The sequence below is a fragment of the Nesoenas mayeri genome (genome assembly GCF_963082525.1).
Source record: "Nesoenas mayeri genome assembly, chromosome: Z".
NCBI lineage: Eukaryota > Metazoa > Chordata > Aves > Columbiformes > Columbidae > Nesoenas > Nesoenas mayeri.
This window is the reverse complement of record NC_137542.1, coordinates 6440522-6454382: the sequence shown is the minus strand read 5'-3', so window position 1 is coordinate 6454382 and position 13861 is coordinate 6440522. Positions and strand designations below refer to the sequence as shown.

General features: G+C 39.8%; 1 protein-coding gene across 1 annotated transcript in view; it reads left to right on the top strand.

Annotated features, from left to right (window-relative positions):
* MSH3 (mutS homolog 3) overlaps positions 1–12974 on the top strand; it is a gene marked incomplete at its 3' end in the record, with an annotated part of 123288 nt that extends 110314 nt beyond the window's left edge. The window contains exons 21-24 of the mRNA XM_080362192.1: positions 5800–5986; positions 6197–6326; positions 8901–9075; positions 12866–12974. Of these exons, the coding sequence (XP_080218318.1) occupies positions 5800–5986; positions 6197–6326; positions 8901–9075; positions 12866–12974 (601 nt within the window). The remainder of the gene's footprint in view (positions 1–5799; positions 5987–6196; positions 6327–8900; positions 9076–12865) is intronic.
* Positions 12975–13861: the final 887 nt, after the last annotated feature.

The window sequence follows — 13861 nt, the reverse complement described above, 5'->3', positions numbered from 1 at the left end:
CATAGCAGAAATGGATTTTTTTTTATTAACCGTGTAACTACTTGCAGCAGCTGGTGTTTTAACAAATAGACTAATAAAGCTGGTGAAGTTGGGTGGCACGGTTTTTGCTCTGATGGTTTGCTTTTGTGACTCTCATATTCTGTTGTAACCTTTTCTCCTAGGTACATTATTTTTCCTTTTTTTTTAAATTAAGAGAGGGAAGAAAAGAAAATTTGGGTAGTGCATGACATGTCTGCATCACTCAGGGACAAGTCATACCTCTTTCACTATATTGTCACCATTAAAATGTAATCAAATACTTATTTTTGTGTATATATAAAGGTTACGGAAATACCTGATCCCATTGTAGGTAGCTTTCCAGAGAAAGTGAATCTTGGAGATTTTATTAAGACCCTGTGTAAAATGAAAACCAAGCAAACAAAAAAAGAAGTGCTTTAAGTGCTGGCAGCATTAAGGCTTAGTATTTATAACATTCTTTTAGCATTTTTACCCTAACAATTCAGAGGGATAGCATCTCAGATATTAGCTATAGAGTAGCTGTTAACAATGGTAAATCATCTGGATTCTATTCAGCATTGTGGGAAAGAGTTTATTATTTTGATGTATGAAAATATTTAGGAGGCAAACTACATCAAAATGTAAATTCAAAGCAACTGAGTCTCATGGGAGTTTAGTGGGATTTATTATGGCTGTTTTAAACTTGAAGAATTGTTTAAGCAATAGGTGTTTTGACTCAAAAACTTTATTGTATCAGGAATAATATAGCATACAGTTAAGGAGCAATGTGTTGTTGCATATTAACCGTTACTGTTATAAATGCAATCATCCACATTACAATAGTTATTCTTACTTGCCTCTGGGATAATATTGCATATCACGTCAATTTAAAAAACAAGTGTGATTCTTCTAGTGTCAAGGACAGAGGGAGAAAGAACAATTTTATCCATTTTCAAAGGATGACATTTAAGAGTTTTTGTGTCATTGAAAAATACATGTGTTTTTTTAATCTGTAGATAAGCCTGAGTTGGATTTGAATCTTTTAAGATGCTGAAAAGAAAGGCTTCTTTTGCAGCTGTTGTTAACAACCGGAGCAAAATAGTACTTATTTCTGTTTGTATCGTGAGCATTCAGTGAGGAAGTTCTGAAAATTATTTTTGTGAATGCAAATTAGATACAAAATGACTAAATGATTTTGAGGGCTCTATGGAAATGATGCAATCCAAGAGAAAAATAGAACTGAGAACTTTCAGTGTAATCATCTTAGGTGCAGACCAGACAGCATGGTAGGTGCTGTCTCTGTGATGAAAAGCCAAATAAAAATGATAAAATAATAATACTAATAATCCTAGCGTTGGAGACTAAGATTAAAGTTGCCAACTGTGGAGCCAGAGGTTGTTCAGACATACAACCATAGAATCATTTCAGTTGGAACAAACTCTCAGGATCATCGAGTCCAACCATAACCTAACTCTAGCACTAAACCATGTCCCTAAGAACCTCGTCTAAATGCCTTTTAAACACCTCCAGGGATGGTGACTCCAGCACTGCCCTGGGCAGCCTGTTCCAATGCCTGACAACTCTTTCTAGGAAGAATTTTTCCCTAATATCCAACCTAAACCTCCCCTGGTGCAACTTGGCCCATTTCCTCTGGTCCTATCACTTGCTACTTGGGAGAAGAGACCAACCCCCTCCATGCTGCAACCTCTTTTCAGGTAGTTGTAGACAGTGATAAGATCTCCCCTCAGCTTCCTGTTCTCCATGCTGAACAGCCCCAGTACCCTCAGCGGCTCTTCATCAGACTTGTGCTTCAAGCCCCTCACCAGCTTTGTCACCCTCCTCTGCGCTCTCTCTAGTATTTCCATGTCCTTCTTATGATGAGGGACCCAAAACTGAACACACTATTGAAGGTGGGGCCTCACCAGCACCAAGTACAGTGGCACAATCACTTCTCTAGTCCTGCTGGCCACACTGTTCCTGACACAAGCCAGGATGCTGTTGGTCTTTTTGGCCACCTGGGCACACCACTGGCTCGTGTTCAGCTGCTGTCAATCAACACCCCCTGATCCCTCTCTGCCAGGCACTTTCCAGACATTCTTCCCCAAGCCTGTAGCGCTGCCTGGGGTTGTTGTGGCCCAAGTGCAGGACCCGGCACTTGACCTTGTTAGACCTCATACAATTGGCCTCAGCCCAATGATCCAGATACCTCTGTATGGTCTTATTACCCTGCAGCAGATCAACACTCCCACCCAATTTGATGTCATCTTCAAACTTGCTAAGGGTACATTCAATCCTCTCATCCAGGTCACTGATAAAGAGATTAAACAGAACTGGCCCCAATACTGAGCCCTGGGGAACTCCACTCATGACCAGCCACCAACTGGATTTGCCTCCGTTCACCACAACTCTTTGGGCCCAGCCCTCCAGCCAGTTCTTTATCCATCGCAGAGTCCACCCATCCAGGCCATGAGCTGCAGCTTCTCCAGGAGATGCTGTGGGATATGGTGTCAAAGGCCTTACTGAAGTCTAAGTGCACAACAGCCACAGCCTGTCCCTCATCCACTAAGCGGGTTACCTTGTCATAGAAGGAGATCAGGTTGGTCAAACAGGACCTGCCTTTCATAAACCCATGTTAACTGGGCCTGATCGCATGGTTCTCTTGTATGTGCCATGTGATGTCACTCAGGATGATCTGCTCCATGTCCTTCCCTGTCACCGAGGTTAAACTGATAGGTTTGTAGTTCCCTGGATCCTCCTTCCAGCCCTTCTTGCAGATGGGTGTCACATTTGCCAGCTTCCAGTCGACTGTGACCTCCCTTGTTAGCCAAGATTGCTGACAGACAATGTGGAAAGTGGCTCAGCGATCACCTCCGCCAGCTCCTTCAGGACCCTTGGATGGATCCCATCTGGCCCCATAGACTTGTGGGTGTCCAAGTGGTGCTGCAGATCACCAACCATTTCCCCTTGGATTATTTGGGCTTCATTCTGCTCCCCATCCCTGTATTCTGGCTCAGGGGGCTGGGTACTTGGAGCACAACAGTTCTGACTATTAAAGACTGAGGCAAAGAAGGTGTTTAGTACCTCTGCCTTTCCCTTCATTTTCTGTCATGGTTTTCCCCCACATCCATCAGGGGATGGAAATGATGGAAATTCTCCTTAGCCCTCTTTTTGTTGCTGATGTGTTTACAGAAACATTTCTTGGTGCCCTTTACAGCAGTAGCTAGGCTCAGCTTTAGTTGGGCTTTGGCCCTTCTAATTTTCTCCCTGCATACCCTCGCAGAATTCTTGTATTTCTCTTGAGTGGCCTTCCAAAGGTTAGAAATTATCTTTTTCTGCCTAAGTTCCAGCTGCAGCTCTCTATTCAGACAGGCCAGTCTTCTTCCCCGCCGGCCTGCCTTCCAGAACCTGAGGACAGCCTGCTCCTGCACCTCCAAGATTTCCTTCTTGAAGAGCAACCAGCCTTTCTGGACTCCTTTGTCCTTCAGCCTGCTTCCCAATGGACTCTGCCAACCAGCCTTCTGAACAGGTCAAAGTTTGCCCTTCGGAAGCCCAAAGGAGCAGTTCTGCTGACCGCTTTTCTAACTTCTACAAAAACAGGAAACTCAGTCATTTCATAATCACTATGCCCAAGGGGCGACCTCCAACCGACACGTTGCCCAGGAGCCCTTCTCTGTTTACAAACAGGTCCAGTGCGGCTCCTTCTCTGGTAGGCTCACTAACCAGTTGTGTCAGGAAATTGTATTCCATGCACTCATACATAAAAAGTATTTGTCTTCTGGTTAACTTATTTCTAGTTAATAGTGTTAAAAATAGATTAATTTATATTGTTATCTGTAGATCTGTGTAGTACTGTGATAAAGGGGGATTGTTTGATTTTACAGTAGTACCTGATGGCTGAACCAAACTAGGAAAGGGGCTGGGACGTGTTGGGGGCGCTATGAAAAATTCAGTAATCCCTTCATAGTTCTTAACCCAGCATTTAAAAGGATTACAGAAAATGTTGATTTCACATTGAAATTAATGTGAAATTTAATTAGCTTATGTGCAAAATCACTTATCTTCCCCAATACGTAGGAGTATAACTAGTGTGTGTGTATGTAAGCTCATACTCAATGAAATGAAAACTGTTAGTTTGCACCTTGTATCATAATGCCCATATGCAACCAAAACTAGCTCATCCGTTATTGAAGATTTGTGTATTGTGAGGTTATGCATGCCACCCTACCTAATTTCCAGGGCAGGGACCAGAGAATATATAGAACTCATAATTCTGCTGTGTCCAAGCTGCTGTTTTTTGATATTGGTAGTCAATTACTCTTGACAATCATAAGATCCCTGTAAAATGATTAATATCTTGCTATGTAGGCAACAGAAGCAATTATATTAGAGAGAGATGCAACAAAAGACTGAGAGGAAAAAAAAAAGCTATACTGGGATTCTCTTTAAAGGTTTTGATTGGCTTTAAATACTGTTGTGGCCAGCTGTTAAATCTGAAAATGTAATATGCTAAGCCCATGAGTCAGTTTTCCTTAAATCAATGTGGCTTGTATGTTACTATATTATTGGCTGATGAGAGTGAACAAATCCATCTTTACAGCCCTGCTCAGTGGCTTGGTAATGATAACCTATCTCAGAAGTGACATTATAATATGATTAATGTAATTGGAAAACACATATGGAAAAAGGGAATGTTCTTTTTTTCCAGGTAGAAAGCGTATTAATTGAATAGGTAGGGAAAGCTGCAGGAGAAAAACAGGGTGAATTACCAGCAGATCTCTGAGATGAAAACTGCAGTTTCACAACTGGAGATACCTTCAATCCTCAGATTCTTCTATGAATCTGAAACAGCACTGAAAGGCATGAAACATGAAGGGTTTTGTGTGTGTGTGCATGAGTGTGTAGGGCAGAGGAGAAACTCACCTGGATGGAGGTCAGTAAGTTCAAGGGCAGTTGTGTAAAAAGGTGAGGTGGGAAATATTTCTCGTAAAATGATACTTCAGCATGTTAGTAGGATTGTGTGCCTATGTAATTAGCAGAAATAATTGTTATTCTGTTACTGCTTGAAGGAACTAATTGCTGTGCCTCTATGGATGCACAAATACCTGGTCACGAGTGTTCACTCTGTCTCTACATGAAAATGCTAATATCTAATACTTTCAGTTGTTGTTAGCATTTAAAAAACATGCGAATTAGATGGTCAGACTAAACCAATAAAGTAAAATTCATTTTCATAGCTACCTTTGCTGGAATCCTTCTTGCAAGCTGACTGGTCCGGACTCCCAGGGTCCTTTTTAGGAGAAGAGCAGGCTGCCTTATACTGTTTGTCGAGATGGAAGAACTTCATGCTAAGAAATAGCCCCCTGTCCATGTCTTTGTCCTCTCCAATTCCTATTGTTGACATGGGGTGCTGAGATTTCTGTCTGTGGATTTACTTGGGGGCTGATGACCCGGAAAAATTCTCTGCTGTCCCTGCAGCCTGACCTCCCGCAGGTGCCCACAGGGCCAGTGTACCCTGTTGTCCTGAGGAATGCGTGGAAGCCTGTGTTTAATGGTACATGAGTAGTTCCCTCTGGACCTTTCAGTCTTTTTTACCGTCTCATCTACACCATGTGCTGTGGTTGCTTTTTTTCCTGAGCAGTAGCTTGTCCTGGAAGGTGAATGTTCTACCTGAGTTTTTCTGCTCTGCTTGGAGCAGCAACAAGAGATGTGTTACAAAACAGTTTCATTATCATGAGTTATTTTTGGTATTATCTGGCATTTATTTGAACTTAATCAACTGATCTGTTTTGTGTCCTAATGCAGGATGGGCGCAGCAGATAACATTTACAAAGGCCGAAGTACCTTTATGGAAGAACTGAGAGATACTGCTGAGATAATAAGAAAAGCGACTTCAAGATCACTAGTAATTTTGGATGAACTGGGAAGAGGAACTAGCACACATGACGGAATCGCTATTGCTTATGCTACACTTGAACATTTTATTAGAGATGTAAGTGTTCAATCTGACACATGCTTAGTGAATTCTTTTTGTAGCCTGCACTATGGTATGCTTTGACATGGTGTGTATTTCCTTGTAGAAATGCAGCATGTCTAAACTCAGAGCAAAGAAATAATAGATAAAGGATACCAGCTCTGTGTTGCTGTGTTTAAAAAAAAAATTAAAGTCAAACCTTCTTATGCGTTTATTTCATTGTTGTAGGTGGAATCATTGACACTGTTTGTCACTCACTATCCCTCAGTTTGTGACCTAGAGAAGGTATATCCAGAAAAAGTTGGTAATTACCACATGGCTTTCCTGGTGAATGAGGAGGAAAGTGCTGAACAAAAAGGTACGGTATAAATCCATCTGGGATTCTGGCAGTATGGGCATAGCCAGAAACTGTAAAATTGTAATGGTAATTTAAACCTTGACATGAAAGTGATAAATCCAAACTTACTAGAGTATCAGCCTATATACACATTTTGGAGGGGGCTTGAACACCGAACAAACATTTCTGTTTAGTATAAGGATGACTGAGCTCGCTCAGATAGAAGATTCACTCACTCCAGTATCCAGCTTTTCACCGTAGCCAAATACAAAGGATAGTGGGAGGAAGGATTAGGAATCAAACATATAGCAACTCTTCCTCTAAAAGGTCTCACTGTCTGCAAACATTTGCTGCTTAGGAGGCTTCAAAAGCTAGATGCATTGTCTGGTTTTTAGTATCTTCAATGGATTTCATTTCAATGAGGTTTCTAGTTTCCCTGAGTATCATTGTGCACTTTTAGCATCTTCATCCCACTGAGTCAAAGACCTCCAAAATTTAGCACTATCTTGTGTGAAGATCCTGCTCCTCTTGTTTGTTCTGAAATTCTTGAAATATCTTGTAGTTTCAATTGGTGTTCTTGAATTAGAAGAGGCAGAAGAATAATCTCTGTTCATCCTTTCCATGCCATGCGTAATTTTGTAGTTTGCTTTTCTTAATTCCATTCAGTTCTTGTCTTACCATGCAGAAGAGTTGCAGCATGTCTTCTTCTTGTCACTGTTGCTCTGAATTAGTATTTTCAGTAAAGTTTATCAGCTTACTGCTTAGCTCTTTTCCTTGTTTGATAATGGCTATGCTGAGCAGCTCTGCCTGCAGTGATGATCACCCTTCATGGTGAGGACTGTTACCATCTGTTTCCTATCTTTTAACCAATTATTTACAAATGCAGAGGCCTTCCTTTTAGATTTTAGCTGCTTAGTTTCCAAAGAGCATGTGATACGGGACTCTTGTCAAAAACCTTTTGAAAATCCACATAGGATTTATCCACTGGATCTCTCTTACTCACATGGCTTCCAAACTTAAAACACATTTTTGATTTAGGATTTCCTTCCGTACAATCTGTTTTGATTTTTTTTTTCTTGATGTATCTGGTTTAATCAGGTGCTTGACAATTCTTACTCAGGTTTTCCCACTTTGCCTAATAGTTGTCTGTTCCCTACATCATTCTTGGAAATAGTTTTTTTAAGAATTGGCATGAAGTTTGCTATTTACCTTCTTCCTAATTTTTTCTTAATATTGTATTATCTGCTTATATTGTAAACTAATAGAGACAGGGCACTTCAGTGTTTGCCACTGCATTATGTATTTAAATAAGTAATCTATCACTTTAAAAATGTTTTTCAGAGAGTTAAAGAAATGTTTGGCTAGAGGGAGACTTCATCTTTAGTATTGTGTTTCATATTGGAACCAGGGATCCCAGAAACATGTTAACTTTGAGAACAGATAGTTCAAAGTAATGTTGTGTTTAGGTGAGCACTATGGAGCGATGCATGTTTCCAGTTATGAGCATCGCTCTCCTGGGCATCACCATGTCCTTTTCTCACAGAGTTGATTAATTGAACTGTTAATCTCTGGTACTCTCAGGCAATTGAGATGTTATCGGTATTTAATAGTTACTGTTCCTTAACTATTTTGTCCGTGAAATCCTATACTTTGTGTTTCAGTGTCCTGCATCAGCATTTCTGCTTTGACTGTTAGTTGACCTAAACCTTCAGGCCATATGTTGCCTTCACTGTTTTTCTACAGAAAGCACAGCAGGTGTAGTGCCCTAGCCTGCAAGCAACAACACATCTGTTTATTGCTCTGCCTGTATCTTCAGCTCCTTATGACTTAACATTTTAATTGTTTTATTTTAGATGAGTTTTATGGCTTTTTTTTTTCCAGTTTTTGACTGGGATCACTCAGATCAAATCAGCTTGAGTCATCAGCATTTATGGAAATCTCCATGGTTTCCAAAAACCTGCATTTTTAAGACAGAGGAACAAATGGCAACGAATGACCCCATACTTTTTCTGCTCTTTACACAAGGCCTGGATTGTGCTGGGATGCAACAAGAATGTCTAAAGGGGACGGGGTCATCAGATTTGTAATGATGGCTTTTAAGTTTCCATCTTATTGTTGTGGAATAGAAAGAATCCCTAGCTGTAGATTCACCATCCTAACCTTTGGTTTTAGCTAGTGTTTTCTGTGGCTCCTAAGTTCCTGGCAGGCAGCAAACTTTTTGTTGTGCTGTAGTTACAGGTTTCTTAATTGTGGGATTACTGACACTTCCTTTGTTCTGTCATTGCTCAGCAAATGTGAGATGCAATATCTGAGTTACAGCATTAACTAATCAGTTTGATGTACAAAGACTCAAGGTTCCATGCACGCACACACACAAGTCTGCTTCATAAGACCCCAGGTAAGAATACAGTAAAGGGTTTTTTTGTCTCAGAGTGTGTAGGTGAAATGTGTGGTCTCAAGGAAACATTTTTCTTTCATACTTATTCAATGCTATAAATCACACAGCAAGCATGGGACTGCAGGCTTTGCCATTTTAGTCTGCTACATTTTACTAACATAATAGAAGAGTTTTTGATTTTGGTTTTGTTTCATTAGGACCTGAAGATGGAGAGAATCCTGAATTTATCACTTTTCTTTATCAAATAACTAAAGGAGTCTCTGCAAGGAGTTATGGGCTCAATGTTGCCAAACTGGCAGATATTCCTGAAGAAATCTTGAAGAAAGCAGCTGACAAATCAAAGGAGTTGGAGACGATAGTGAATATGAAAAGGTCAGAACAATTGTGATTTTTTTTTCCCCCCTAGTGAAACTCAGCTGTGAATCAAAGAGCACTTCACACAATGTGCATTAAAAAGCACAGTAAGAGCTACTTCAGATATCCTCCTACCCTTCATGGAAGAGACAGTGAGACAAAACTTTGAAAAACATACTTAGGAAATTATGCTATCCATTTCAGTCAAAGCTTTAGATTTTATAGTTAGCTGTTATGTCAGAGGTTAATTGCTGCCCCCTGAAAGAAGATCGAAATAAACTAAATGCACATTGAGCTAACATGAGGAATAAACTATTTATTATTTTCTTATGGCAAGTAATAGTATATTTAGCCTTTCAGGTATATATTTTCACTGTTTCCAGGAAGAAAAATTTGAAATATAACTGTCTTACAATGCCTACTTCTGTACTCACCAGTGACAGTGAAAATATTAATAGATTTAATTTAGAAAGTATATTATTCACTTTGAAACTTGAAATTAGATTTGCACACTATAGTGTAGAAGGAAATGAAGTTATTCTTTTTCTGATTTAACTTAAAAATAAATATTTGTAATATATTTTGATTGCATCCTGAACACACACGATTTTACTGAAAATCTGCGGATTTTCATATTTTTCTGATAACTGATTTTCATTTAGGGATATATGTACCTTATATATTAGACTAGTTATGAAAATTCCCATGTGAATCAAATGATGTCATTTTTATAAAACCTGTAACATGATGTACACAATTTAGAAATACGTGCTAATATTGATTTCCACTGAATTTTTTTGTTGTTATTATTTTCAGTGGCAGTCCTATCTGCAAAATTCAAATAGCCTTTTAGGAATATAATCAAGAGCTCTCTTATCTGATGGCCGTAACTAATCCTGACAGAACAATTTAAAATAAGAAAAATTTAAGTACTAATTATATTTAGGTGCAGGCAGATATTTTGGGACTTAGCAGCGCTTAGTGCTTGACACCAGTTTTTATCCTCTTTTTAAGTAAGCAACATAAAAATGTTCTGTTGAAGATACGTGACAGTTTATGGGGAAAATCATGTAGCTTATGTTAATTGGAAATAATGGTCAATAACTGATAAAAGTAAACCAACAAATTACTAGCAATATCTGAACTCTGTTGTTAGAGGATACATACGGTTCTAAAATCAACAAAAAACTGTCGTATGGAAAGGTGAGAGTATGAGCTGGAAGGTCAGAGTTACTGTATAATAAAATTAAGATGTAAAATAATATAATAATATGTCCCTTTAGTTTATCTTCCTTTGTTCTATGAAAACCATGCTAGCATATTACTTGGACAGGGCCCAAATAGGGTTCTGGCACATCTCCATTGCTAAAAAGGGAGTTAATCATATCAAAACCTACGAGCAGTAAAAATAGTGTGCAATGATGTAGTTAGAAAACTGATTTACAGTGCCCATAGAGGGGCAGGGTGAGGGCTGATTGGGTAGTCTTAATTGTGGTACGTAATTGTGTCCCATTTACCAGCTTTCAAATATGTAAGCTGCCATCTGTATTTTAGTTATCGGTATGCGATTGGCTTGTATCCTTAAAGTGAAAAAGAATAAATACTTAATCCAAAGCTGTGATGAGTCCTTTATCCTGACTTGTCACAGGCTGGAAGCACCGCGCCCCCCAGTTCACTGCGGACTGGGGCCACTGGAGCTGCACCAGCAGCTGTGGCTGGGAGGACCTGCTGGAGCAGGGTCCCCAAACCCATCTCCTGAGGCGGCTGCTGGTGGGTTTGCTCCCTGCCCTTTTCTCGGTGGTGCCAGGGCTGGGTTGTGCACGGCCACATGGCTTGAGAGAAGGAGGCTGAGCGGGGAGAGCTTATCACTGTCTACAACTACCCGAAGGAGCTTGTAGCGTGGAGGGGGTTGGTCTCTTCTTCCAATTAACAAGTGAAAGGACAAGAGGAAATGGCCTCAAGTTGTGCCAGGGGAGGTTCAGATTGGATATTACAAAAAAAATTATTCACGGAAAGGGTTGTGAAGCAGAGGAACACAGGCTGCCCAGGGCAGTGGTGGGGTCACCATCCCTACAGGTGTTAGAAGATATTTAGACGAGGTTCTTAGAGACATGGTTTAGTACTAGAGTTAGGTTAGGCTATGGTTGGACTTGATGATCTTGAGGGTCTCTTCCAACTGGAAGGATTCTGTGATTCTAAAAGAGGCCAGGTTAGGGATCTGATGCAGCTGAGAAGTCCTTCTTTCTGTAGGTAATATCACACAAGTTCAATTTCCTGGTGTTACTTGTCAAAAGGCATTACTGTCTTTTTGATAGGACAAGGGGTGATGGTTTTAAACCAAAAGAGGGGAGATTCAGGCTGGACATAAGGCAGAAATTTTTGCCCCTGAGGGTGGTGAGAGCCTGGCCCAGGTTGCCCAGAGAGGTGAACCATCCCTGGGGACATCCCAGGCCAGGCTGGACGGGGCTCTGAGCAACCTCAGCTGGTGAAGATGTCCCTGCTCGTGGCAGGGGTGGCACTGGATGAGCTTTGAAGGTCCCTGCAAACCCAAACTATTCTGTGATTCTTTGAGTCTACCTGAAGAAGAAAAGGGTGGGAGTGAGAACATGGCCCTTGATTCTGTCAGCAGTTGCTAAAGGTAACCTTGAGATTGCAGCCAGCCTGCCAGACCAGCCTACCCTATCCAAAGGTTGACCCTTTTGCCTCCCCCTTTAATGACACTGCCATGTGAGGGATCAGATACAGGGATATCCACCACACAGCAGCTGCTAATTCAGCAGGTTTGACCTTTAGCAGGTTATTCCTTCATTGCAGACCTCTTGCATGCACTTTGCAGGCAACTTCATGCATCTATATAAACCTGGAACTCAAGTCAGCAGAAAACAAACAAACAAACAAATAAATAAATAGATGAACACGACAAATTTATCTGATAATTTCACAGTGCATCAATTATTGTATTGTGTAATTCTTAATTTTTCCAGTTCTCCTATGTAGGTCATTATAGAAATATTTTCTTTTGTATACTCCTGTTTATTTTTACTTCCTGCTATGATGTGATCTAGATGTCAAAGTACCTTCTCCCCCAAACACACATTAGCAAATTTTAAAATGTGTATGGTGTATTTGTGGGAGGAAATAAAAATTATCATGATCTTGGGAATCAAACTCAGACCTGTTCATAGCAGTATAGTTGTGCTGTCACAATACCCACAGGCCAGCTGCCTTGTCTTATTTTTCAAAATCACTTTCATGTTATTTAAGAAAATTCACTGGGTAATTCCATCCAGTCTTGACATCTTTGTCATCAGGAATGTGTGTTAGCCGATTTTAAATGTCTTCTTGTTATTTGTCACAGCTCTTACGAGTCCCTCTCAAATCAACAAATGTTAAAAAGAAAGTAAGAAGAATGTGTATACTAATTTAGTTTGAAAATGCATTATCCTCTGTGTGATTCTACAAATGCAAATTTGTAGAAACTGAACACTGGATATTAAATGGCGCAAACTACAATGTTATGTATTTCCTTTAATGGTTTACTCTTGCTCAGTGTTTTATTTCATCTTTTCAATGCTTCTGGTACAGTAAGCTAGTTTTAAAATTAAATTGTTGACTGTCCTAGAGCTGGAATACATATATTAGAAAATGTTGACTGATCGTTTAAAGATCACATAATATTTTGAGCTATGCAAACTACTATTTTTGACTCTGTATAAAATTCTGCAGATGACTGTAGAGCTTTCAAGATTTGCTGTGCTTAATTTAAAAATGTATCCATGTTTTGACTGATTTTTTTTCTTTCCCCCAGGAAAAAACTGAAGTCCTTTGCTGAAGTATGGAAGATAAATGATTCTCAGGAACTACAAAAATGGAAAAGTATGTGCGAACCTGAAGATGAAAGAGAGGATGGTTTTTAATCCTCAAATCATGCTTGAAGATAGAAAACATTGGGGATACAAAACATAGGTCTGGACATTTACAGATTTTATCAGGGTGTAGTTCTAGGTGCATTAAGTTGACTTTTCTGCCTTTTGAGACATAGAGATGCTGCATTGTGACATGATGCCCCACATCCACCTCCTGATTTTATGTAACTTTCTCACTCCACATTCCTTCCCTGCAGCATTTTCCACCTTTCACCTCAATTTTAAAATGTCTACTGCCATTGGATTTAGTTTCTAATTATGTTCAGAAAACATTAAAAAAATACCTTGGTAAGTTATTAGCTAAATCTTTTATAAATAAAATGATGTCTTTTAACTTTATTGTACCTCAGTTTCTAAAGAAATACTGCTCTGCGTTGGGAAAATGTAGCTGAGTCTTGACTATGCTTTACTGCTGTGCAATTGGTATGAATGAATACCATAAAGAGGTTTTTCTTCTGTTTTAGTATTAATGCATTTAAGATGCACTGCTTTTGTAGAGCACCCCCTAAACCTTATGTGCACAATGAATTTAAGAAATCGTGTGTTATGTGGCTGGATAGGAGAGTTTCATTTCTACTCATGCGATTGATGTTGGTGCAACCGGTGGTTTTCAAAGCAGCAGCACAAAACATGCGTTGACTGTGTTTTGTTGTCCCTCTTCTTCATTCTCATACACACCTGCTTCCTTTTCACCTTCAGATTTTCTCCTAATCTTGGCCATCTCTGGCAAGGTCTAGAGAAAGACTTACTCTGAATAATGCTGGACTATTGTAAGATGAGGTGGAGGAGGCAATTCCAACTATGCAACTGGCATCCCCAGTGCTCTGTCAAATGCAGGGTGAAAGCTGGAAAAAATAAAATAAATGTGTTTTAATTTT